Raw genomic sequence first — 27,109 nt, forward strand, 5'->3', positions numbered from 1 at the left:
TTAGGTAACTATTGAGTCCCCCGACATTCCACGTTACGATCTTAAGATCCCCCATAGCTCAGAAGTATCCTCCCCCCTTCCGTGCAGCAAATCCCACCTGCCCACGCAATACAGATACAGCCCTCTGGCTTTTCCTTGTAGCCTCTTGTACAAACCGAACTCCCCATAACTATACACACCCCAAACTCCCCACTTCCCTCCCCACCCTCTACCCATCCCTTCCCCAACACCACACACCCCAACTTCTGCCCAGCTCCATCCTCGGAACACAGGCACTCCCACATCTAGCCCTGCAAGCACCAAACAATGCCCAGAGCTCAGTAGGGTGAAGTCGCCCTAGTGGCCACTTAACTAAAGTTACTAAGTGGGGTAAAGAGATCCGCTCTGCGAGGCTCCCCTAAATACAGCAATAGTCACAATGCTCATGATATCTTGTGCAACAGTCTGACCTTCTCCGCCAAAGGCCGCGCAAATGACTATAATCAAGTCCCAGAGATCTGTTCCGCGCCATCTTGTAGCACTACTTATCGCCTCCATCTCCTCTTCCCGTCCGAACGTCAGGCTCCTGGGGACATCCCTGCGCGTCGAGCCATCCCATGACGTCCTCCGGAGTCTCAAAAAACAAAGTTTTGTGTTTATGAAAAACTTTCAGTTTCGCCGGATACAGCAACATGTATTTATGGCCCGCCTCTCTCAATCTCCGCTTTACCGTCCCAAAGTTCATGCGGCTACGCTGCACAGTCAGGGTATAGTCCGGGTAGGCTGTTATGTTTGCCGCTCCTCGTGTAATCGTTCCTCCCTTGCGGAAGTGTTCTAGTATCCTCTCCCGGTCCCGGTAATTAAGGATTTTGGCAATTATTGGCCTAGGCGGGTTTCCCAGCGGCGGCCTTCTTGTTAGAGCTCTATGCGCACTTCCACCACGAATCCTTGAGATAACACTCCTCCGGGTATCTCCTGCAACAGCATAGATTCGATTAACTCCGTAGGATCATGGCCCTCCGATCCTTCTGGCAGGCCCACGATGCAAATGTTGTTCCGTCGGGCGCGTCCTTCTGCCTCCTCCGCCCTGCTCTCCAAGTTGCCCACTCTCTGCACCAGGGCATGCAATTCGGCCTTATGGGAGGCACAATCCGCGGTGTTCGGGCTCACCTCTTTCTTGAGGGTCTCAGTGCCCTCTGCCAAGGACCTGATGTCCTGCTGGAGTAAATTCACCTCCTCCTGCACCTCACCAACCTTAAGGTCCAATGCCGGTTTCAGCTCAGTTACGGCCAGTTCAAGTTTAGCTTCCCAGGTCGCCTTCAAGTCCGCAATCGCAGCCAGGACCTCTTGGTTAGTACCCGTCACAGGCATGCCGCCTGTAGGCGACTTATCCTTACTCTTGGAACTTTCCGGACCAGGAGACGTCTTGGCAAAGTCGTCCAACGTGGGCTGCTTCACCTTCGGTCTCACTGTTCTGTTAGACATGACCCAGAGGACCTGCGTTCTGCACAAGTTACAAATGCGCACACAGTTCGCTTCTATCGCCCGACCGCCGTGTGGCCTGCTCCTTCCTTTGTTCCGGTCGTTGATCGGCCATTTTGTTTCATCTTTCGTCTCCGGCGCTCCTTATCTTTTTCGCACAAAACTCCACCACCATTCCTCCCACGCCTTCCAAAAGTTCACCAAGCCCAGTCAGACCGTTCACACACCGGCATATGTGTTTTCAGCAGTCATAGGCACATTGTTATGCACTATTTCGCCAGGATCATTTCAGGATCTCGGGAGCTCCTCCAGATCGCATCCTCCTACATGGCCCTGGTAGCCACGCCCCCAGGCTGAAATGATATTTAGTACAGGGGGGTGGTCCTGACCTCAAACATTTTTACTACTATGGTTTGCTGTAGAAACAATTATAACACATCTCCATATTAAGTAAAATACATCATAAGAGTTTGTAGCCTCTCAGGGCGTTTTTAACATTTGCATACATGGTCAATGTTCTGGAACATTCAACAATATCTTATATATTGTATTTTAATCATAGGGAGACCTGCTTTTCCTGGCCCCAGAAGAAGGCTGCCACCCTTTCACAGCCGAAACATCCCACGTCATCGTGTCTTGTACCTACATCATAGAGACCAATGACCTACATCATCCTTACCACCTTCAGTGTTGATGTCACCTCTTAGCAGGCCCTATTTTTAGGTTTCTTGAAGTAAAACATTGCATTGTACGAAGTACTGGTTGTAAACGTGTTGACAAATATGAAGTAATATTTTGTAACACAACACACAGGCAACACAACAGAGTAACAATATAGTATTGTGGAGACAACACAGTATACTTATCTTACGAATGTGTTCTTTTTTTGAATGTTGGCAGAGTGCCTATAAAAAGTCACTTTAGATTTCTGTACGACTTTAAGTATAACAGGCAGCATTTTGTGGCTTTTGTGTTAAACATTTGTGTCCTTGCTTTACAAAACTCAGCAAGCAGGGGACTATGTTTACTACTTAGTGTTTATATGTAAGTCTTTCAGCTAGCAAAATTGAATTATCCATGCTGTAATATGTGACCTAAATAAATAAAGGTCTCAATAACTGGTTTTCCATTTCTTCCAGAATTTGGATTTGTACGTTTCCCTCCTATGATGCATACTTATGAAGATGTATTTTACTTAATATGGAAATGTGTTATAATTGTTTCTACAGCAAACCATTGTAGTAAAAATGTTTGAGGTCAGGACCACCCCCCTGTATACTAAATGTAATCCTAACAATGACACAAACCTCAATTTAAATCCCCACAATAACCCTAACTCAATTCCTGAAGCTTACCGTAACTCTAATTACAACGGTACTCTTACCCGAACTCTTACCCAAACTCTTACCCGAACTCTTACCCGAACTCTTACCCGAACTCTTACCTGAACTCTAACCAAAATCTTTACTTTAACCCTTATCGTAACCCATCAAAAGCCCACTACAACCCCTGTAACCCTAATACTTACCTTAGTAGCAGTGCATTTTTTGCCACTTCCAGCTGCATTTTTTGACTACTTTTTGCTTGCAGACGTATTCACTGCAGAGATATTTTCACCACAACCTTTTCACTGACTGCATTTTTGCTGGCAGCATTTGGACTGGATAGCAAAAATGTCAGATACCTGAACTCAATGTGGTTGTCCTTTCAAAAATGTACTTCTTTCGTAGGTGTCAAATGTATTTTCGTGATTATCTACTGTGTCAAATAAAATACGGCCATATGGCAAAATACATGCAATCTACCTTGGTCGTTGACTGCCTGATACATGAATCTTATATAGACTATGTGAATGCAGGGTCTTTGCTAGGGGGAAAAATGGCGACGAACATGAAAACTCACTGGTATAATTTTTACATTGGTGGAAAAATGGTGGAGGTGCAGGCTTTTTATTTTTCTCCCAGATATTTCTGTTTTTTTGCCAAATATAGTTAATCAATAAAGTTAGTAAACTGACCTCATTGAATTTGGATTTAGTTCTGTGGTTGTCCGAAGTGTATAGCTGTTCACATGTGCATATGCTCCGTCTAGTCCTTCCTACCATTTTGCCAACTGTTGTTCCGTTCAAGGTGGTAAGTCTTATGTAAAAATGGTGTTGGTTCCATTTCCCCAAGAAATCCACAGAGTCGTTTACAATAAAAGAATTCACATTTTTAAAATTTAGAAATTTAGTTGGAATAAAAGGAAAACCCAGGCTGCCATTATTTGTGCACTCTTATTTAAAAAAAAAAAAAAGGTTAGGTTAAACATTGGCTTGTGTACTTGTCGTGGTGGGAAGAGAGATTTGATAACTCTCCTCCTGTTAGTTGTGTCTGCTACTGCCTCCTGCTGCATGTAGAGTGTCCTTGCCTCATGCTGCAACTATGAAGCTGATACCTTGCCATGGCAAGTCCTCAGTCTACCTGTGACCGAGTGCAGGCAGCAGTGCCATAAAGAACCGATGTCAGGGGAAAGAACTACCCTCTGGCTGCTCTTGCCATTTCATATTTCAGGTTTGGGAGCTAAAGTAGAATGTAGTCTCCATGCATTTTAATTGTCAGACATTTTGGGAACAACTAGTCGATATTTGTCCCCATTTTAGTTTGAATGCGAAATAAATAACACATGGGGGATTTACTATGTTTTTTTTCTATTAGAATATCCATTGGTGTCCATTTATTACGGAAAATGGGATGGAAGGAAGGGCAGGGAGTTGGACCTCGTACAAAGAGAAAACCAATCAGGCAAAGACCTGGTAAGCACATTTTTGTTGTTCTTTGCATGACCTAATGCAATATATTTTAATTAAAATTGGATTTCTTGAGTGAGATGTAGATAAAAGTTGTGTTGTGAGGCTTGTGTCTATAGTTTACATTTTATATGAGTAACCGTTTTTTGTGTTCACTGTAGAGCAAGAATTGAGGGTTTATGGCTGTTCATTGCCTCCTGCTGGTTCTGAGGGATCTGAGGTAAGTGTCTTTCTGATCTGAGGCTAGGGTTTATCTGTTTGCACTTTTGGTAATGTCTTTGATTATGTGCATTTTAAAGGATGAAGATGATGAATACCAGCCAGAGAACGTGACATTTGCACCCAAGGATGTAATCCCCATTGATTTCACTCTGAAGGACAATGTGCAAGGTCTTGGTTACAAAGGAATTGACCCTCTCAGAGCGTTTTTTGGATCATCGCACGAGAGCCTGCATGTATTCACAGATGGGTCTGAAAAGACCAGCACACTGATTGGCGATGTACGACAGAGTAAAGGGAGGAAGCTGGGCATCACTGGACAGGTGAGCCATTTCTGTGACATACAGGACCTGTTCATTCATAATAGAGTGTATGTGCCTTAAAAGCCTTACGTATAAATGAATTGGACAGGATCATTGCATTTATTTACATACCTTTTTTTATATTGGAGGCCCATTATTTTCTGCTTTATGTTGTGTTATTTTAATTTTAAGAAATATGTGACTTGAAAGTGGAGTGGTTTAATTGAATTTGTTTTTGCTGCTTGAATGCTGGAGCCATAGCAATGTACCGACTGCACCCTCACAGTCTATTGTACGCTGTTAAGGGTCATTTTACAAAAGTGAATATGGAGGTGGGCAGAGTAAGCTGGGGGCCAAGAAGCACGTATCTCTGGTAATCTAGTAGAACAATTTAGCCGTAACATTTTCTCTCCGTTTTAGGACCAAGAGGGAAGCAAGCTGAGTGGCAAAATTAGCTAATTGCAAGTGGGCAGTATTTGAAATGGAGATGTTTTTGCTGGTAGACCGCTGTGCTCCTGAATGAAATGCTCTGACCCTACCAGTGTTATGGACTGAGCCACCATGCACTCTGAACCACAGTCACTGTATAAGTGCATTTGCAATTTCAATTCTGCAGGTTAATGATCATTGGGTCTTTCAACCTGTGTACTTAATTCGAAGCTCATTTCAGTTCATCGTTCCGTTTTTGGATTGATGCAGCTGTAATTTAGTTCAATTCTTCATCAAGCCATTAGCCACACCTTCCAAGCATATTCGTCCTTTGACAGTAATACTTGGCCAGGCTTCACCTTGTCCAAACTTTGACATTCATTTTGGCAATTTGTTTGGCCAGACAGTCCATTCAGTTCCCAGTCCGATCCACACATCCCACTTTACTTCAGGAACACTTACAACATAGCGATTGGGTTCCCTGTGAATTTTGATCTCTGTGGCAATGTGCTCAGTAAGTCCAAAGACAAAAAACAATATGTTTAAACTTTAAATCTTAAAAAAGGACACAACAATTGAGGTTCCCAGTCTAGGGGAGGTCCATTTACTTTTTTCCACAACCTTGAAGAGGGCTCCCACATACCTAGCCAGACTCCATATTCCACCACTGTTTGTTCCAAGTTTGGTTTAGTACAGCCAAGGTACCCCTATTGTCTAATTTTCCCCCTTGCCCTGGCGAGGCCTCAAGGATGAAGCTCTAGCTAGTTGACTCTGCATGTGATTCTTATAGGACCTAGTGGTGCAGTCTTGTTGTCGTTGCACCCTTCTCTTTCTGATGGCTGGCTCTCACCCTTTTTCTCACTTGCCTGTTTCCTCTTTTCTTCACCCTCCTTGTCTGTCTCTCTCTCTCTCTCTCTCTCATCCCCACACCCCAGCCCTTGTCTTACCCCACTCTCCCCCTTCTCTACTGTCCACCCTCTCTCTCTCCTCGCCTTATACTCAGTTTCCTAGCGTTACTGCTCTCTCCCCATTCTCCTGTCCGTCCTCCAACTGATCTCTCCTGATGTCTGCAGTTTTCACCTGTCTTTCTCTCTCCCATCTCCTCTCTTGTTCTGCCAACTCCTTTCTGGTATCGCCCTTCTATGGAGAACACCACCTCCCAACACTAACCTTGCCTCTAGTCTTGCCCTCTTGCCCCTCATGCCCCCCTCTCTCACACACCCAGATTCCTTTCATATCTACTCTTAACCTCCCAAACTGCCTGTAATCAGTCTCTCAAGCAAATATAACCAAATTGTTACCACCCTCTCAGTCCCAACACCATGCTTTCACTCTCTCGAAGCACTACAACAGTCCACCTCCAGCTCTTACACCACCTGCTCCATTCTCCATTCTGGTCTCTTGATCCCTCTCCTACCCTTCCGATTTCACCCTTACACTTTTCTCTCTCAGCTGAATCTGCTGGCTTTTTATAGCCCTCCCTACTCCTACGTCCCATCCCCTTTCCTCCATAATTTTGGGACATTCCGTCCATCCGGACAGGACCGGAGCACTTTTGAAGCATCAAAAATAACTTGTCCTTCTTTTATTATTATGTGGGGCCACAGCACGTGACCGTAGCCCCGCCTTTCTGAGCTCTGCCCCACGCATCACTCTTCAGTCATTTTCTCTGCGCAGTCTGTGTTGGATGCACTTGCATCACAGGGAATTTTCTGTTTTTGTTTACCTTGTCCTTCATCTTCCTGCTCCGGTTCCACAGTCTTATTTCCTCCGTCTATGCCGGAGCGTCTGGGATGCGTGTCCTGATCTTCGTGCAAACGTTGTTTTCGCAAGGGCGGATCCCCATTCTCTCTGTCTGGAGTGCTTTGGCCCGGGACTTCGGTGGGACTCTTGTTTCTACTGCGACTCTCTCTCTCTGTCCGGGCACTCCAGCATAGGCTCGTCAGGTGGGAGGAGGTGTTCCAATGGCTTCCTTCTCCACATTTACAGCAGTTCATTGACGAAAACCGGAAGCGTCTGGTAAGTTCCTTCCTCTTGAGGGCACCCCGGCCAGGGGGCCCCTTCCGGGGGTCTTCTGGTTGTGGTAGGGGTCCAAGTGGCTCTAGTACCAGGGTTCTCTGTGAGGTGTCCCGAAATGGATCTAAACTGGATTCCGCAGTTTCTCTGAAGCCCCCTGTCAAGGGGCTGTCGAGACCAGATTTCCACCTGGGGGTTAAGACTAAGCCCAACGGTTCTGGAGCTGTTTTGACCAGGATTATTCCTCAGATTTCCAAGTCTGGAATTAAACGTACCAAGCCTAGTCTCAAGGTTTTGTGAACAGTGACTAAAGGTACCTGGGTTAACCCTGAGGATCCCCGAAAAGGGGCTATAATTAAAACCGGCAAGATCGAGGGGCCTCATTTAGGGCCTCTGTCTACCGGGTGTGACCTTAGGCATTCCCACAAACAATCTTGTGGTCGTACTGATCCTGCTGAGAGGGCAAAGAAGGACAGCACAGGCCCTAAATCTTCAAGCACCGTCCCTGCCGAGGTTCCCTGTCACAAGGCTAAAACAGATGAAAAAGCCCCTGAAACCCTTGTAGTGACACTGGCCTCGCTGAAACCTGTGACGGAGATCACTTCAGGCAGTGACGGAATGGCAGCTCAACCCGCGCGGTCTGAGGCAGCCATTTTGACAAGCTCTTTCACACCAACGTTCTCAATGGCTGGTGCAGAGGGGCCTATTTTTGGGGCTGAGCAGCATTTTCCACGGAATCTGGATAACAGAAATCCTTTTCGCCCTCCCACAGATTGGCGTGCACAGTTTCTGCTTCTGCACACGGTCTCGCTTCCTCCTGCGTCCGCTCCCTTAGTTCATGTGGATCCAGTTGGAGGAGGGCCATCTTAGCATCCAGCCTCATTACAATCCTGGTGGTATGCCCCTTCAGAGTGGCCTCTACCCACTCCTCTGCCTAGACCTTCCTCTAAGGACGTTCTTTGGCAAATTCCGGGCACTTATGCAGTTTGACCCGATGAAGGCTTACTTTAAGGATCTATTCAAAGAAATGTATCCTAAGCCTCTTGAGCCACAGCCTACTCCTACTACTGAGCAGGTTTCGGTAGTGCCGCCTCCTCTTCCAGTGGGGTCCCTTCTTACACTGCCTCCACATTCACCAGTGCTTAAGAGGCCAGTTGCACAAACAAGTATGTCCACCGCGTCAGAGGTACCACATGAAGCGGATCCGTTTTCTGTTCCCGCCACAATTGACGAGGACCAAGCGGACCAGGATAGCGAAGACGTGCCCCACTCTGTCACAGCTTTTCATGACCCGGTCTTGGATATGATGGCGTTGTTAGATATTCCAATACCCGAGCCTCGAGCTCCACAAGGTGTACTTTCAGGAGTGTTAACTCTTATGACACAGGAGCACAAAGGCCTTTTCCCACAATATGTGCTTGCTGAAGCCTGCAAGGTCTGGGAGAAACCTCATTCCGGGCAGAATGTAAATAGGAAAATTGACCCTTGCTACACGCTACACTCGCCAAAAGAAATACCTTTGACAGCGTGTCCACTCCCTTCATCAACGGTAGTGGCAACAGCTACTCACCAGTCTAAGCGGTCCTCAACATCCTTCACAGCTGCCTCTCAGGTCCTGTCCAAGGAGGACAAAATTCTTGACGCCATTGAGGAAAAAAGTGTTTTCCAATTCTGCTCTTCAGCTGCGGCAGGCGAATACCAAAGTCATCCTTGCAGCGGCAAATCTCAAGCTGTGGAAGAAGCTTTCTGAATTTCAGGAATGTATCCCACAGGACAGTCTGGGAGTTTTTAAAGAGGGCCTATCCAATGCCAGAGTTCTGGCTCGACCTGCTGGAGGCCTCGACTCATCATGTAGATACTTCTGCTCGGGGCCTTGTGGTTGGGATAGGCATCTCGCATCAATTGTGGCTGCACGCAACAAATTTCTCAAAAGTGGTTCAGGACAAAGTGCTCGACCTTCCATTCGAAGGTAAAGAGATGTTCCACCCCTCCACCGATGAGGAACTCAATAAAACAAAGGCAAGCAGGCAAATGGCTAAATGTTTGCCAGTCCTCGCAAAACCACCAGCTAAAGCGGCATATACACATAGGCCGGGGACCCAGACAAGGTCCTTCTCAGGTTTTAGAGGGTTCCAGGAGCATCGAGCAGGCCGGGCACAAGGTTCTTCTGGCGCACCTCGTCGCAAGCAGCAAAGCCGAAGTGGCCGGTTTTTCTCTTGGTCATCGGCCTCCTCTTCGGCAACTGGAGGTCTCGCCGGTGAAAAACCATTCAAATTATGTTTTCCATTGATCACACGAGACTCCGGTGGGAGGACGTATATCGTCTCATCTGGAGGCGTGGCAGACCATCACAAAAGACTGATGGGTTTTGTCTGTCGCCCGGACTGGCTTCTGGTTGCCCCCCCTCATACCGTACCCTCTGACCCTCCTCTTCAGCAGACTGGGTCTCCCTCCCTCAGAGCTGAGGTACAGAAACTTCCGAACCGCAAAGCGGTGGAATCTGTTCCATTGCAGGAGCAAGGGTAGGGCTATTACCCCCGTCTGTTTACAGTGCCCAACCAGACTGGCCTTCACACTATCCTCGACCTCTCCAACTTCAATCTTTTCCTACCGCAAGAGAAATTCAAGATGATCATGCCCAGCCAGATAAGGTCCTCTCTAAGGAAGGGCGATTGGCTCAGTGTGGTAGATCTTCAGGATCCTTATATGCACATACTGATTTGGGGCCCACATATCTTCTGTTTTCCATGGGAACGGAACACTTCCAATATCGAGTGCTGCAGTTTTGGTCTCCGCTTGCCACTGCACGTCTTCACGAAGATGATGGCGGTTATCGCAGCGTTCCTCAGACTGCAGGGAGTTCATGTCTATCCATATTTGGACGATTGGCTTCTGCAGAGTCCTTGTCCACGGGCTGCAACAGCCAATCTTCAGTCACTCCTCCAGCTCGTGTTCCAACTGGGGCTGTCGGTGAACTGGCGGAAATCATCTGACGGTTGCTCAAAACCTGATTTTTCTAGCTTTCCATTGGGATGCGGTCTGTGCCAGAGTTTTCCTAACAGAGGACAGACTAGCGGATTTATCAGCCACGTGCCTTTTTTTCCTGAACTCCTCCCACATGTCAGCCTGGTGGTTCCAGAGACTCCTGGGCCTGATGGCTTCTTGTGTGCTAGCCCTACCTCTTGCAAGACTGAAAATGAGGTGCACACAGCTAGCGATTCAGGGCTGCTGGTCCCAAGCCGTGGACCCGGATTCCAAAATAATTCCGATACCATCTTCCATGACGGCGGATCTTCAATGGTGGTCAACCTCCAACAACCTTTCAGTGGGAACCTCCTTCCAGGAGCCCTTCCCACATATTACGGTTACAAGAGACTCCTCCCTCCTAGGGTGGGAAGTGACGTTGGGTCACCTCGGGGTGCACGATCTGTGGACGTCCAGGACAGAATGTCTCATATCATGCATTGAAAGCTTCCCAGCCTTCTATCCTCAACAGAGTGATGCGAATTCACACAGACAATTCTGTAGCTATGTTCTACATCAACAAGCCGGATGGCACCAGGGCACCTCCTCTGGTGGATCTAGCTATCCAGATATGGAATTGGCAGTCCAGCACGATGTCTGGCTACAGGCCGTGCACATTCCGGGTCATACCAACGTTGCAGCAGATTCCCCGAGTCGTCAATCTATGGCAAATTATGAGTGGGAAATTAACAAATTAACAACGATGTTCTTGTCGGGCTTTACCAGCAATGGGCTTCTCCAATCGTGGACCTTTTCGCTACTTCATCCAACAGGAAACTTCCACTTTATGCCTCCAGGGACAGTCTCGGAGCATCTCCCCTGGGGGATGCCCTAGAGGTTCCTTGGGACAACATGAAGGCTTATGCCTTCCTGCCTTTGCCGTTGATTCGCCTTTGGATGCTCAGGAGTGCCCCCAACTGCACTCTCCTCTTCACAGCTCCTTTGTGGCCCACCAGGTTCTGGTTTTCGGAGCTGCAGCACCTACCAATATGCAACCTAATCAGGTTGCCACAGATTCCCGACCTCCTCCACCAGAGCAATTACCAGGCGTGGAACCCCTCCCCAAAATCCTTCAGCTTGGCGGCCTGTTACCTGAGTTCAACCTTTCAGAGGATAATATGCGCATAATTCAGGTGGCACGGAAGCCCTCTACAAGAGCGCAGTACAAAAGTAAATGGCTTCGTTTTTATCGTTGGTGTCTAGCTAAACAGCTTGATCTTCGACAGGCTTCTATTCACTGTGTCTTCTCTTGTATATTCGACCGTGCAGCCTCTGGCATCCACGTCTTACCGTGCAGAACATATCTATCAGCCATTGAAGCTCATCTTTCCACACACAGTTGCTCTTTGTCTCTGGCAAACCCAGTTATCAAGAGCCATTTCGCAGGTCTTCTTCACCTCTTTCCGCCGGTCAGGCCTCCTCACCCGAAATGGGGTCTGAACTTGGTCCTCAACGCTTTGTATCATAAGCCATTTGAACCAATGGCCACTACCAAGCTCAAGTTTCTCTCTTGGAAAGTGGCCTTCTTGATTGAGGTAATATCTGCGAGAAGAATAAGTGAGCTTCAAGCTTTCATCTGGCGTACAACCGTTCTTAACTTTCCACAAGGATAAGGTTGTGCTTCGCACTCATCCTTATTTCCATCAAATAAATGGTCCGAGTTCCACATAAATCAATCAATGTCCTTACCGGTTTTCTTTCCAAACCCGGTCCCGGATGCACAAAAGGTTCTACATAACCTGTATGTCAGACAAGCTCTGAAGTTTTACCTTGACAGAACAAGCAAACTTAGAAGCTCTTCACAACTCTTTGTTACTTTTGGTGAACCAAAAAGGAAACCGGCTTCAAAAGCGTCTATCTCACGCTGTATTGCTTCCTGCATCTCAGAGGCTTATAGAATTCAAGGCCTTCAGCCCTGAAGGGGCGTTCATGTGCATTTGTTCTGTTGTCTTGACCAGAGCTCCCGGGCTGATGCCCAGTTCGGCCAAGCAGTTCTTAAGAACCTGTTCCAGTAAGGGACATTTCCATCCTCCTGTTTCTTTGGTCAGTGCTTGTGAATCTCCCAAAAGTATGGAGGAAAGGGGATGGGACGTAGGAGTATAACAAAGTTACTCACTGTAGTGACTACCTTACTCCTAGTCCATAGTCCCCTTTCCTCCATGTGCCTGCCTGTCAGCCCCTCTAAAATGTATCCTCTATTTTGCTAATGGTCCTTTCGACTTTGGCGATAGAAAAGGACTGAAGGGTAAGGGCAGGGCGGCGCTCAGGAAGGCGGCTTTATTGTCACGTGCGGTGGCCCTGCGTATAAATAAAATGATAAAACTTCATTTTTGATGCTTCAAAAGTACTCCGGTCTCGTCCTGATGGACACAATGTCCCAAAAGTATGAAGGAAAGAGGACTATGGACTAGGAGTAAGGTAGTCACTACAGTGAGTAATTTTGTTATTCCTGCCTTGGGGCTCCTCTTGGCTCCCAGTAGTTGCCTAGATCAGCTGCTCACGTGGGCCAATCTCCATATGAGCTATACCCCTGAGTGCCATTTCTTCCCCTGAAGGTTTTCAAAGTCCTCTAGCTCTGCACTCATTTCAGGCTATATTTTCCTTCAGCCAGCCATTTCATCAGAGGCAGGGCCGGATTAACCATGGAGAAAAAGGTTCTTCTGCATCAGGCCCCAGGAAGGAAACAGGGTGCAGATGTCCCAATGAGAAGGATATCCGCCTTACTGGCATTAAGACAGAGATTGTTAGTAGCACACCATGCCTTTATGGTGGGCAGACAATCAGGGATGAGAGAGGAAGAGGAGGTAGTAGAGGGAAGTTTGAAGGACAGCTGTGTTTCATCAGCGGAACACTGCAAATGAGAGGAGGAGGAGATCAGGTGAGCATGTTGGGCAAGATAGATATTGAAGAGCCACAGCGATAGGAAAGAACCCTAGGGGACTCCACAGGTAGAGAGTGAGGTGGTGGAGGAGAAAGGTAATTAAAGTACCTAAACGTAATATGTAGACACAACAAAGTAGACAACAATATTGCCAAAATGTATTTCCTTTCTTTAACGCATTGTTAGGTAAAACATTTTTTAAAGTCTAATTATGGCTAGACTCTACAAGGCTTATCCCTTGGTTTCACAGCCCCAACTTCTAATATAGGCTTGTACTATGCAGGGCTGGTAGCAGGGCAGAGCAGCCAGGCTTATCTTAGGAGTAGGAATGTGAGCTGTAAATCGGTACAAAGAAATCAGAACATACATAGATCCAAAGAAACACACTTTTAGTTATATAAAATATTTTGATTTATTTTATGTATACACAAGGCAATATGTATCAATAGCAAGGCATCAACTGATAACATTAAACGCCCACCAGGATAATAGGAAGGAATAAGGCAGGTGAGTAAATTACAATATACGCTTGCAACCAGACATTAATGACTTCAATAGGTAAGTAAGAAACACTTTTTGGAATAACTCAACAATACTTTGTTGTAGGTAGTTCAAGAATGGAAGGAAGCCAACATTAGCAAGTACCACTGTATCAATTCTTAGTAGCAATTTATAAGGCTCAAGCAGTCTTTCCCTAACTAGAAAGGACTTCTTCAGCTCAGGTTTTTGAGGAAAACAAGAAGTGCCCAAGTCAATCGGAATGGAAGGTTTTCTGTTGGGGAAGAAGCAATACAAAAGTCCATTGGTATGCAGCAGTTCTGATGAAAATCTTCTCTGTAGAGGTAAGTAGCAAGTTAGGTGGATTCGAAAAGGGCACAGGAAATTCGGAGATGCCTCCCTGTAGGTGCTCAAGCTATTAGGCAGGTGCGACTGAATTAGGGTGAACACCCAAACAGCAGAACCAGCACTCTAAGAAAAAAGAAGCAACACAAATGGCTCAAGGTAAGTTTACCGAGAGCCTCATAGTACCTGGAGAGTGATGAAGATGATGCAGCTGGATGCCTTCATGATGCACGGATGCAGACTCTGTCTCCTGTTCCTTGGTCATGGGGACGAAGGGATTCTTCTTACTCCTGCGTCAGTTTGTAGTTTTGGTGGCTTTTTATTAGCACCAGGAACGAACAATCACTGCTAGGTGCAAACTTTCTGTTTACTCGGTCCTGGACTCTGGTGAGGGGACTCTGAGGAGAGGATACTTTCTGGAGGTCCACATGGATGTCACCGAAGTTCCAGCAAGATTCGATCAAAGCAAGACTATGTACTCCAAGATAATTGAGGTATCCCAGGTATTGGGATTCTCTGGCACAGAAAGGTCACGGGACGTCGGAGGACGGCTCAAATTGAAGGTGGGTTGAGGCTGGTTATGCCCACCAGCCCAAAGAATGATTCCATGGCGAAGTTTAGCTATTGATTTGAAAAGAGTCAGGCCAGAAGCGGTACTTCAGCTGTGCTTCTGCGGCTGCTGGGGATGCTGCAGGTGTCTCTGGTCGTCGTTTTTGGATCTTCAGTTCCAGTGGTTGACTTAGCCTTCTGTCCAAAAAGCCTCACCTTTTATGCAGGAACCCATTTGTTCAGTCCTATGGATCTTTCAATCACCTGGGAATGGCTGCCCTTGTAGGACAGCCAGCCTGCCAGTTCAAACTGGTTCCAGCCAGGCATACTATCTGACAAAGGCATGCAAAGTTTCAGTCTCCTCCCTCCCTTCCTGCCTCAGCAGACACGCTGGAGCCTTGGCAGGCTTCACAAAGGAATCCCTCCAAAGGCAAAACTCAGAGAACCCACCCCCACCTGGAATGGTAGAAGAAGGGCCAAGAAGGAACACACACACATGAAAAATGGTGTCAAAGAAGACTCTGGCCATTTTGGGAATATGGTCACCCACGGGTGCTGTACTGCAGCTGTGGAAACAGCTTTCGAGTAACTTGCAGACAAATGGTAGGAAAATGTATCCACTTGCGCAGTAGCACCTGGAGCAATAGAGTGCTGGACGGAATTACCATAACAACTCATTACGGGCCCAAATAAACAGACAGACTCAAAGAATATGGCAAAGTACTACTTTATTATCAGTTCAATAAAGCAGGGAAATCTGGCAGGCATAACAAGTCGCAGCTTACTCACTCTCAGAATACATTTCCATTACACAAAGGCTTTATACTTCAGTATGAGTCAGCTATGATGTCATCCTACATGGCAAATCATCAAAACCTATTGTGCGGAAGGATTGGTTAGGGGAACATATATACCTATAGCTTATTTAGGTATTAGTAACATCAATGGCTGCCCTCTATGAAATATGATATGAAATGCATTTGTAACAAGTGTTTCAAGGCACGACGAGGCAAGGAAGTGGGAACAGAGGGAGGACAGAGACAACTATCTTACTAGGCCAAGTGACATTGAGAGGGCAGTGCTCTACATGGGATCAAAACAATAACAAGAAGTGCGGCCAGCAGGTGGCAGGTGCAAGGGTAAGTGCGGCCAGCAGGTGGCAGGTGCAAGGGTAAGTGCGGCCAGCAGGTGGCAGGTGCAAGGGTAAGTGCGGCCAGCAGATGGCAGGTGCAAGGGTAAGTGCAGACAGCAGGTGTCCAAAAGTGCTGGTAGGGGGACTGTAGGGTTACAGATACAGACCCCAAGTGCAAGGTTTCCCGGGAGGCAGTGCGGGTGTGCAACTGGGCGAGCAGGGACCTGGGATCGAAATCGGAGGGTAGACTGGTGACCAGTGCAGTATCGGATTGGAAATCAGCAGGGGAAAGGAAGAGAGAAGGCAGAGGCAAAGAAGAAGCTCTTGAGGTGGTTCTGGAACTGGAAATGGTTCTCCTCAAGTTTCAGAGAGGCAGGGAAGCTGTTCCAGAGGGAGGCCCCAGCCGAAGAAAGAGATCTACCACCAATTCGTTGCTTGGATAAGCGACTGACCCTGAGGGAGTTGGAGGTGGAGAAGCGAAGAGCTTGAGTAGGAAGGTATTTACGAAGAGAGAGTTGGAGGTATTGAGGACCCAGGCTGCAGAAGGTCTTGTGGACAATGCAGAAGGTCTTGAACTTAATCCTTGCAGCCACTGGGTGCCAATGCAGAGATTTCAGTGCTGGAGAGATACGATTCCTGGGCTTGAGGACAAGGACAAGTCTTGCAGTCCTGTTCTGGATGAGTTGCAGAGGGCGGAGAGTAGAAGCAGGCAGATTTAGAAAGTGGCTGTTGCAGTAGTCCATCCTAGAGAGAGCCAGGGCTCTAGAGACCATGAGCTTCTGGGGGAAGGAGAGGAAAGGAAGAATACCACTGAGGAGGTGCAGTTGGTAGTTTGACTTCTTGGAGACTTCAGTGATGTGAGGAGAAAAGGAGACTGTGGAGTCGAAGATGACCCTGAGGTTCTTTGCCTCACAGGTGGGAGCAGGAAGAGGGCCAAGGGAGGCCTGCCAGAGAGTGACAGGAAAGGATGGTGCAGTTATGCCGATGAGGAGAATCTCTGTCTTACTATCTGGTAGGCATGCCAAAAACAACCTCTAACTACGTATAATACAGATAATAGTAGAATAACAGCAGCGGATTGGCTACTACTACATTGTATGGTCCACCATTGCATTGGCCCTTGTGATTGGTTGCCATCCTTTCCAACATTGGACATTCGGCTCGTTAGCAGCAATTAAGCAAAACAAAACCCACGTACGGGGAACCACATCAGGCAACTGCCCACTTAGTCAATTAGCCTTACCATCTCTCATCAGGTAGGCCCTAAGCAAAGGCCTCTTCTTTGTAGTTGACCTTGTTGACTGTTCTCTTATCTGAAACTTTTAAGGAAGTGAGGGTACATTGCTATCTTCGTCTGGAGAGTGCCTCTGGAGACTTGGATGCTCCCTCTTGCATATGCTTTCTTCACTTTTAATTGTCGAACACTTGGCACTCACAAATGTTTACTCCTTTGCTTAATTTAAGAGAAATATGTCTTACGTACATAGCTTATCCTTTTGTACTTTGCAGTTGCTTCTGACTGTGCCTTCCTTGATCCTTAACCCAACAAATATTCTTTGTTCTTGCATGAATCTGTATTCAGTGCCTGTCAGCTCTGCAGCCTTGGTCTCTCTCCTTGGGGTTTTCAACTTACTATTAAACGAAACCGATGTCCACCTTCTCAACATGGCTGCTTTACCCGTGTTATATTTTCTACTGTAGCAAGCTTCTATATTTCTTATCTACCGTGCGTTTCTGCGTATATACCTTTACTACATCTCGTCTTACTTATCTTCTCAGTATATATGATTTCTTCATACCCATATGTTAATTTACTTTGTTACTTCAGTTACATCTACATTCTTTGAGTATTCGTATATCGTTTCAGTGCATCTGCGTGTCTTTTCTTCATGGCGTCACTTTACCCCTGTCAGACTTTGCTTATAGTTCTTCTACGTCTGATGGTGTCTGCAGACTTCATTCTACCACTTCAGTTCAAGGGTACATTCGGTACGGTTGTCTGAGCTACGTCTTTCATATCTTCGATGCAGTATTGGGACAATACCAGAGGTCATGCACAGTAATTTCTTGCTGCTCTTCCAATATGACGGAGGTGAGTGGGCGGGCTGCATGAGTGATGTGTACGTCTCTTTCTCTACATTACCCCCTCCGGTCTAGTCCTCGACCACCTCCTCAATCCTCTTCACCTTTTCTTCATACGTGGCAACATTCTCCAGGTTGAAAGAATATGCAACGTTCCACATATTTCGTATGATCCTCGGGATAGTAAAACTTTGTTCCTAGAGGTGCCAATGGACTTCCCTTCAGGTGCTTACGGGTGGGTCTTTCAGTCTGCATGCTCGTTAGTTACAGCATTCACATCAATCATTATCTTCACCCCAATTGCTTTTTTCACTGTCTTCTTGCACTGTCCTATGATTATCCTTATAAAACAGAATCCTAGCAACCCCAACACTTGTATTGCTCCCAGTAGTTTGAAGGCATTTACCATTGAGGTTGGAACTCCTGAAAACAGGGACGAAAACTGATCTTCATCTTCCTCCATTTTCATATGCAGGGTCGACAACATAGCTATTGCTTCCATCAGGGTTCCATTTTCTCCATCATGGGCAGGTCTGTAAGCACAGCAAGAAGGCCCAGTCTTGGCGCAAATGCCTCCTTCCATTGCTCTAATCGAGTCCAAGACATACCTGTGAGTCTGATGGCTCTCAGTTCTTTTCTGATCGCATTATATCCTTTTATTGTTGTGTTGATTGGCTGTAGCAGTGCCCACCTAGTGATTTGTAACTACTTGGCGTTCACTGCAGTATGAACTCCTGGCATGAATATGGCTGTGAATATCACTGCTGTTTTACTGAACAATTTGTGCTCATCTGGAATGTCATATGCTACTACTGATTTTGCTGTGAAATATTTCTCTCTTCTGTCGGATGAGGTGGAGCGACCTCTTTTTTCACTGGTGTGCATCCATTTTTGGAAATTCGGTAATATGGAGATCACTTTGGGGATTCACCAATGCAGGAACATGTATGATCACTATAGAGCATATTCCTCCCTAATCCTTAGGTAGCTGCATGTACGTTTTGGATCTGTTGGGAAGGGGGGGGCGATCGTCTCAGACCCCCCCAAGCACTTTAGAATGGGGCAGATGCCTGGAAGCATGCGATAGGGGCTCGCGAGGGTTCTGTGGGTAAGAGGGTGTCATCAGGGTCTATAGTGGGGGTAGGGGAGCTCATGCTGTAGGTTTAGAATACACAGGAAATCAAACACCATCTTAGATATTAGCAGGCGTATTGAAATTGAGGCCTAATTCTGCCCTAGGCCCCAAACATGGGAACAAGTGTGTGTAAGCTGGAATAGGTTGCATCTTGGACACTGGTGAGAAATGCCAGAGCTGCAGAGATCCATAGACCTTTCTTCATCTCGTGTTGCCAACATTTGTATCCCAGAAGGAATGTGCCTTTCAAGGCCATGAGGGGGTTAAGAGCCTGCGAAAAGCAATCACACAAAAAGGAGGGCATTAGCCTCGGACCTTCCCACGTCCCAGCTCTAAATAATAGTGGCCAGATGCCCCCATCCCAAGACCCCAGCATTCCAAGGTTTCAGCTAGTCCCAGACCACCAACCGTAAAACTATTAGACCCCCTCCCCCAATCGATCAGAAAAGATCAGAAAGTAAGGATCAGTTGCCTTCACCAGAGGTCACGTGATTTGTGCTTGGAGGTGCCGGGCGGGGCACAACAACAAACCTAAAAGGAGGATGAAAAGCTTTGGATGGGCGCTAACGCATCTGGAATCGAGTTGGGGTGTGTTTGCAAGTTGACCTTGAAGAATCCACTAAGCTCTGTGTGCAGTACCAGGTGCACCTTAGGACAAAGATAAAGACTATTGTTTTTCTGCACATAATCATCAATTAGCTGTAGCTCTATGTCTGATGATGAGCAAGGCCAACGTGGGGGAAGATGGACAGACGGGGCTGGGACCAATGGCCTTGTGTCCCTTATGGAGCAGGTAGACTAAAGGGTCTGACCAACCAGCCACTCAGATTTGTACCCTATGTAACTTACGTCATTGATGATGCTGTATGTACTTTTAAAGTGTTGCTCATGCTGATTTTGCCAGAACGTTCCTTGGCAGCAGAGCGTGTTATGATGTGCTTGTCTGAGTCTGCTGAAGCTGGACATGTGCTTAGTGATGTCATGCCAGTGTCAAGTGGAATGTTGATGTATGAGTGTGAGAATGCTGTGTTGAGTGTTCTGTAACAGTTCAGTTGGTCCCTCCCTCCCTGGGTGATGGGTGCCGGTGATCTATTGTCCTATACCTGATGTCTTCATGTCCTGTAACATGTAACTTAAGAACCTGAAGTAAACTTACTAAGAAGCAATCTAAGTCAAGTGTGGACATTGTCATGCTACATTGGCGACGAGGTATTCCAGAGAATGAACCCCTAGTACAAGGAAAGCAGAGAAGACAGGCCTGAGAAGGACTGCTGCGGGGGGTGCAGTAAACATCAGGACCAGAAGGAGAGAACAAGACGACGCCGCCCCCAAGTAAGCAAACCCATCACCCAGGGTGGATAAAAGGGAGGAGGTTATATGGACCATAACAGATGTAATAGCAGCCCATAGTTCTTTGTAGTGTTGTGCCGTAGAATTGAGAAGCTGGAAGTGGTCCATGACAGAAGGGTGCTCCACGGATTATTTGGTGGGACCCTGTGAATATTTGGACAGTGGGGGTGATCCCCTGTCAGTGAGGACCAGCAGCCCTTAGTACTAGGGAGTGCTGGGTCTGGTGGACATAAAGCTGACATAAGCAAGGTAACCTCAATACTGGAGCCTGCTAGCTGGAGATGCCCAAAGAGTTAAAATGGGCCTGAGACTTATTAATTCAGCTGTCAATGAAATGTTAAGGGAGACGGGTCACCACGGCGAGGGAAGCTGTGTCCCCGTGCGAAGCAGTAGTGTACGTGATGTGCCGTATAAGATGTTCCTTTGGTCAAACATAAGAGGCTCTAGCAGGGAGCAGCTCGAACGGCGCGCCTGTGAAGGAACTGTGTTTTCACATGAGCGAGCCAGAACTGTTTGATGCACGTTGGTTTAAAGACACTGTGCGCGTGACGGGGGTACCTGCGAATGGACCGTTGGTACATGGGTCTGCGCAGTAGTACTTTCGTCCCCTGTTACATCCTTGAGACTGATGACGTCAGTCTGCAGCTGGGGGAGATGGCGAAGCAGTGGAACATTGCAGTTCCAATTGTTCTGACCAAGGAGTTGTGACGCGTAGGGAGAGGAGCAATGGGAGAGTGATATCGTTAAAGTAAAGGACCGTACAAAGTGCACGTAACATGACGCCATCACGTAATGAATGAAGAAGGACTTTGTAGTGGATTCGGGACGACAACCCGGAAGTACGTGGCAATGGAGATGCGACGTGAGAAGTAGAGTCAGATGATGTTGCACCTTCAAAACGACATGTTCCAGGGGAAGGAGAATACGAGGAACAATTTTATAACAAGCGTTTTGGAGGCAGTGATGGAGCACTGTGGAACTTATGCTGGAATGTCTTAGCCCACGGGACGCATTCACACTGTATCAAGTATTACAGTAGTGAGTGCAGCAAAGCCGCTCCGCCTGTTAGGGGCGTCGCCTAGCGGCCCACAGTGATTACAGGTTTTGTAGGCATTTAAAAAAAATAAAAAAAATGTGATGTTGTAGCAAGTTTAAAAGTGCATTATTTCACTATCAGGCAAATTAATGGTGCACACTCATGAGTTTTAGCATGGTTTCCGTAAGGTGTATGATTGCCAATAACAAAGTGTATACTGTGTTTGAGACACCTTACGTTTTGGCGGTATAGGCGAGTAAAGATGCGATGTGTTAGGTAATTAACATATTTAAGCATTTGCAGGTTAATGGACTTTTTAGACATTATAGCGAAAAGTGCATAATTAAATGCAATGAGATATGGTGTGGAGTTTATTGGTGTGTGAATGAGCTAGTTTAACCTATTGAGGATTTTTAGGTTAAAAGTTTTTCAAGACTTGTGGACTTTTAGGCGTTTAGGATTAATGCAAGCCATGGACAAGGAAATGAGCTATGCTGGAGATGTTTCCGTTTAAAGTTGTAAAGTCTGAAGAAATGTCATCTGTGATACCCACACTCCTAAGGCTGGCTGTGAATTTGAGGCCTGATGGAAGTGACATAATGAATATCACTGGTATGAGTGATGTGTGCAGAGTTCGTATTTAAATGAACTTCGTATGCCCATGAAGAGAGTAGGCATTCCGGTTCAATGGGTTGAGTGAAGATGACTTGCCTGTGGTATGCAGGTGTTTTAGTGAGTGATAGGCACCGCTAAGGATAAGAGGTAGCGCCTCTGCTTTTGGTGTATGACTATTGCTGGAATGTTGCTGAGTGATAGCGCTTCCTATAGCAATGTTGGGTTATTGTGAGGTAATCACTACAGTTATTTTGGAGGCATTGTCTCTGTTGAAGGTAACAGGAGGTAGCGCCTCTGTGTTGGTGTATGACTATTGCTGGGGGGGTAGTGCCTCCTATTCTACCTTTAGGTTTAAGTGTGTTGGCTCTACTCGGTCATGGAGGTAGAGGCACCTAGTATGTACCCATTTGCAGGTAGTGCCTTTTTGGGTTATATTTGTGTTGAGTAAAGGTAAATCCTGGGGATAGCGACCTTGCCAGGAGTATATGAGGGACTGATATCTGAGATGTGCACTGAGGAGAAAGGGAGTTGTATGTATGGTGATTTTAGAAATGGTAGTAGTGCACTGTTAGAAGAAGTTGACTCTTATCTTTAATGGACAGGTGGTGCTGTTAGATGAAGTTGTGGTAGTGGTTCTGTTAGAAAAAGTTGATGTACTGGTCGGGGACGCCCTCTAGTACACGTTGGCTAAAGGGAAAAATGTTGTCCAAGATGAAGAGCCATCTGATGAGTTGTTTACTTTGTGTGTTATCTGTCAATCCTGTCCATGGTATTCTGAGGTCAGGATCATGGGACTTGTTAGTACTGCCATTGAGATGAGCGTTTAGGCCAACCCATGTTTTGTTGGTGGTCTTGGGGATGGCTGGCCAGCATCTTCAAGTTGTTGCAGGATCTGAATACCTTGGTGTGGTTGAGTAGGCTCTATTGGCCTAGTCCATTTAAGTATAGTATATTTTTGTATGTTCGTCATGTAGGCATAGTTGGTGATATTTCAGCGGTGGTTAGTGGTTTTATGAGTTCTCTTAACAGGTATGGTGATTCTGTTGTCATCCTTGATGACTAGTATTGCGTCAGGATGGCAAGCTGTGCTTCAGGGTGGCAGCCTGGAGGCTCGCCTGTGGCGGGGGCGGGCGGAAGGATATATGTTATTTTAGTCAGTGTTTGGTTTGGAGGGTAGTCTTAGCCTTGTGTATGGGCTGGTATGTGTCTAGAGTGTGAGTCTAGAGTCTGTTCGTGGCATGGACAGACAGAAGGTGATTTGTGTTATTATTGAGGGTGACCCGTATTTGTAGGCGAAGTTTGGAATCGCATAGCTGTGAGAGTATCTTGTGAAGTTTGTATGGTGGAGGGTGGTGTGACTTGCCTGCATGTAAAGTGCTTGTTGTTTGTGTATATGTTTCGGTAAGGAGGGAGATGTGTTATGATGTGCTTGTCTGAGTCTGCTGAAGCTGGTCATGTGCTTAGTGATGTCATGCCAGTGTCAAGTGGAATGTTGATGTATGAGTGTGAGAATGCTGTGTTGAGTGTTCTGTAACAGTTCAGTTGGTCCCTCCCTCCCTGGGTGATGGGTGCCGGTGATCTATTGTCCTATACCTGATGTCTTCATGTCCTGTAGCATGTAATTTAAGAACCTGAAGTAAACTTACTAAGAAGCAATCTAAGTCAAGTGTGGACATTGTCTTACTACAGAGTGCTCTGCTGGTGCATATCTATTTTTGTGGAAATAAAACCTTGTTCTGCTTGCAAGAACTGTGCTGGGCCTTTTTCCCTAGTGGGTTGCATTTTTTCTGGTATGAGCGTTGAGGGGTTTCTCTACAGTTCCACCGGCCCAATAATACTCCATTAGCATGGCATTTCCTCCATTCATTTGTGGGATATTGCTTGCATCCTTTATTTTCTGTGACTGTGACCAGCCCCCGGTTTCTGAAACACAGTGTTGCATTCTTTTTATTTCTATTTTTCTTTTTTTGAAAAAAAAATGTATTTGACATTTTCAGCATATTACAACCTTCAAACTGCACCCCCTCAGACCCCAGCCAACCCCCCACGTTCCCCTTTCCCCATTCCCAAATCTGAAGTGCATGCATAAAACATCAAATGTATAGACCAGACCACAATACAGTCTTTTCCAAAGTCCACATTTTCATACTATATCTAAAATGCGTAGTTTTTGAGGACAATGTCTATCAAGATCGTCTTTTTGTATAATGTTCAGGATCACATTCCAGTCTTTGGTGAATTCAGCACAAGCTCCTTGTGTAGAATACGTTAACCGTTCCAGTGTCAAACAATTCCAAACTTTGGAGAGCCAGTCAGTAATTCGAGGAGGTGCTTTCACTTTCCATCTTTAGGCTATCCCCAATAGAGCAGATAATTCTAATATGACGAAAGCTTTCAATACGGGTCTCAAGCACTGTTGAAGGTTCTTATCAATGATCACCAAAAGACATGATTTCAAAGTCCTAGGTACCCTCAAAGAAAACATTTCAACACTGCTGCAAAACTGGACAACTCCACCAAATATGTTCCCAATCCCCTACCATTCCGCATTCCCTCCAACATTTATCAGAGATAAACGTTAACATTCTCCGTAAACGAACGGGTGTATAGTGCCATTGCACAAGTAGTTTGTACCAGAATTCTCTCGGTTGGAGCAACCTAGTGAGTTTTGGTATCCAATTCCACAATGCCTCCCAATCCTCATCCGATAATTCCTCCCCCAGGGTATTATGCCATTGTTGTAGTGGCGGAAGTGGCAGTCATGCAGCCTCCTTTCTGTTTGGTCTGCTTTCTCTGTCTAACTTTACCTGAAGGAGGAGCAACACCATAAAACCTTGGACGTACCGCGGAGCGGACGCGGAGTGGCGGAGAGTGGCAGTCCTGCAGTCTCCTTTCTGTTTGGTCTGCTTTCTCTGTCTACCTTTACCTGAAGGAGGAGCTACACCATAAAACCTTGGACCTACCGCGGAGCGGACGCAGAGTGGCAGAGAGTAGCAGTCCTGCAGTCATGGCTGGCATGACTGGACTGACTGGCCCCCCACCCCCAGACACCTCAAGAGGATGAAAATGGACGCTTGAAAAGCTTGCGACCTCGCCCACAGTGCGGCAAACTCCTTCAAGACGAACTTCAAACATCACCAAGCAGTTTAGCACCCTCCACTAAATTAGCTAAACCCACTGTTAAAACTACTGAAAATAAAGTGGGAAAGAAAATCTCCAAATTATCCACATGGACTTCTACCAAAAGCATGTGGTCCACATCAAATGGCTCACAACCCTTTATTGATCCTTTTTCCGAAACCAACAGAGGAGTTGGAAACATCGGTCACGCACACTGAACAAATAAATACAGACTCTATTTTCAGACCGGCAAATATGACCCCAACCGCCAAGTCTCTCCCCGCTCGCTTACCGGTTCACCCCGGAGGGGGTGCTGTGTCTGCAGTTGAGCAGACCTCTCGCGGGTCCAGGTCCTGGTCCGGATCTTGCCGTCTGAAATCACCAGCAGAGACCACGGCGGCCCCTCCAGCATTACTGGTCCCCTCCCTCTGCCCTGGTACGAAGCCCTCGCGGGGCTCGGCTGATGAGACCACCGAAGATTCGAGATTGCCCCAAGCCGCCGCAGAGCCGGTGGGCGCGGTGTGCCTGCGGCTCCTCGCGTCGTCCTCTCCCTCATACATGCGGAGGGTGGGGGAGCGGTGCTGCCGCAGCCGCGTGTGGAAGGAGGGGAGGCGCCCTGGCTGGAGTCGGAAGCCACTACTGCGGACCGTCAATTGCACGTCCCACCAGAGACTTCATCGGAGCAGGAGCAGCCTGAAACCTTTGAAGATCCTGTTCCCTGCCTCCCGGAAGCGCAACTAAGCCAAAACACAAAAACAAGCACAACCAACCCCAAAATAAAAGCCCACGCCAAACGCAATTGACGTCCAAAAGAAAAAGAAAGACATCTTAAAAGCAACATCACTAAACAAAATAAGGAAAAAAAACAAAAAAACACCACAAATCTGAAAGTAAGCAAATACAAAGGAAAACCCTCAAGTGAGAAAAATATAGGAGTAAAACTCTCCCCATTATCTACACTGACAAAGTTTTTCCAAAAGAAAAAACAAAGTGGCGAAAGCTGCAAAAGCAGCCCATATGAGTTTACGGACATTGAACTATTGGATGCTATCCAGGAACTCCAACCACTCAGTAAGCACAGGAAAACCGACAAAAATGAAAAGATTACATCAACTGCTCACGGAAAAAAAAACCTCAAACCTACTGATGTAGAAAGTGGTTGTATACCAGATAGTGATTCCGGATGACTTCACCTTTGGCCAAATTCCACCTTTACCTCAAATCCTAGCCCCCTCACTACCTCCATCGACCATCCCCCATACTCAACTAACAAATGAGCCACAACGTGTCACGGAGCCTGGGGCTGTGTCAACTGTTCCTCAACACAAGAAACAAACAGCTATCCCGATCTCCCCTCCAATGTCATCACTACTCTATTTAACCCTACAGGATGAAATCACCTCACCTCCTTCATCCCTAATCGAGCAGCATAACCTTAACCAACAGGAGCTAGAAAAACAACGAGAAGCCAACAAAACCAGCCACACAAATCACCTGCCGCAAGAACTTAAAGAAAAGAGAAAATCATTCCACGCCCATGACCCACGCAACGATAGATCAAGCTTTTACATTCCTTCCACCCCAATTCATGGTCAATCCAGAAAACCTTCCACATCTACAAGTGAAACACCCTCAAAGAAACCAGATTTACTGTCATATATGTCAGTATTAACTATTGCCTTGGTTCCTTTCACCAAGCTCTACGAATCTCTCCACGACTCACTGAAAGACCACACTGTACTTCAATCCATGATCCATACTAAACTTATTTTTCTTGAAGCCTACGTCACAGCCCAAAAAGATGCACCGAAAATCCCTCGTACGAGCTTGGTCGATATAAATGCACGCCTCCAGAAAATAGAAGCGACCATGAGCCTTCTAGAAAAACGATCAGTAAATGGAACAATTAACCAACCCAACGTCGCTGCACCAACGATCGATCTCACAGCTGAAAATTTACATAAAAATATCGAAGCTGAAAAAACGATTTCAATTCCTCCAAAATTTCAACAGTCATCATTACAGCCTATAAACGGATCAATCACCAACATCGCCCTTATAATTAATGACGAAGATAATAAAAATAAAGCAGCAAAGGACTCAATGGAACAACCTTACTCAATCTTT

General features: G+C 46.5%; 1 protein-coding gene across 2 annotated transcripts in view; it reads left to right on the forward strand.

Annotated features, from left to right (window-relative positions):
* Positions 1–27,109, forward strand: part of GPATCH1 (G-patch domain containing 1) — a 952,962-nt gene that overhangs the window by 224,283 nt on the left and 701,570 nt on the right. For both annotated transcript variants that reach the window (XM_069639172.1, XM_069639180.1), the window contains exons 5-7: positions 4,158–4,255; positions 4,411–4,469; positions 4,549–4,791. In XM_069639172.1, coding sequence (XP_069495273.1) covers positions 4,158–4,255; positions 4,411–4,469; positions 4,549–4,791 — 400 coding nt within the window. The remainder of the gene's footprint in view (positions 1–4,157; positions 4,256–4,410; positions 4,470–4,548; positions 4,792–27,109) is intronic.

The sequence above is a fragment of the Ambystoma mexicanum genome, chromosome 1q, assembly GCF_040938575.1.
Source record: "Ambystoma mexicanum isolate Mex_15411 chromosome 1q, UKY_AmexF1_1, whole genome shotgun sequence".
Classification (NCBI taxonomy): Eukaryota; Metazoa; Chordata; class Amphibia; order Caudata; family Ambystomatidae; genus Ambystoma; species Ambystoma mexicanum.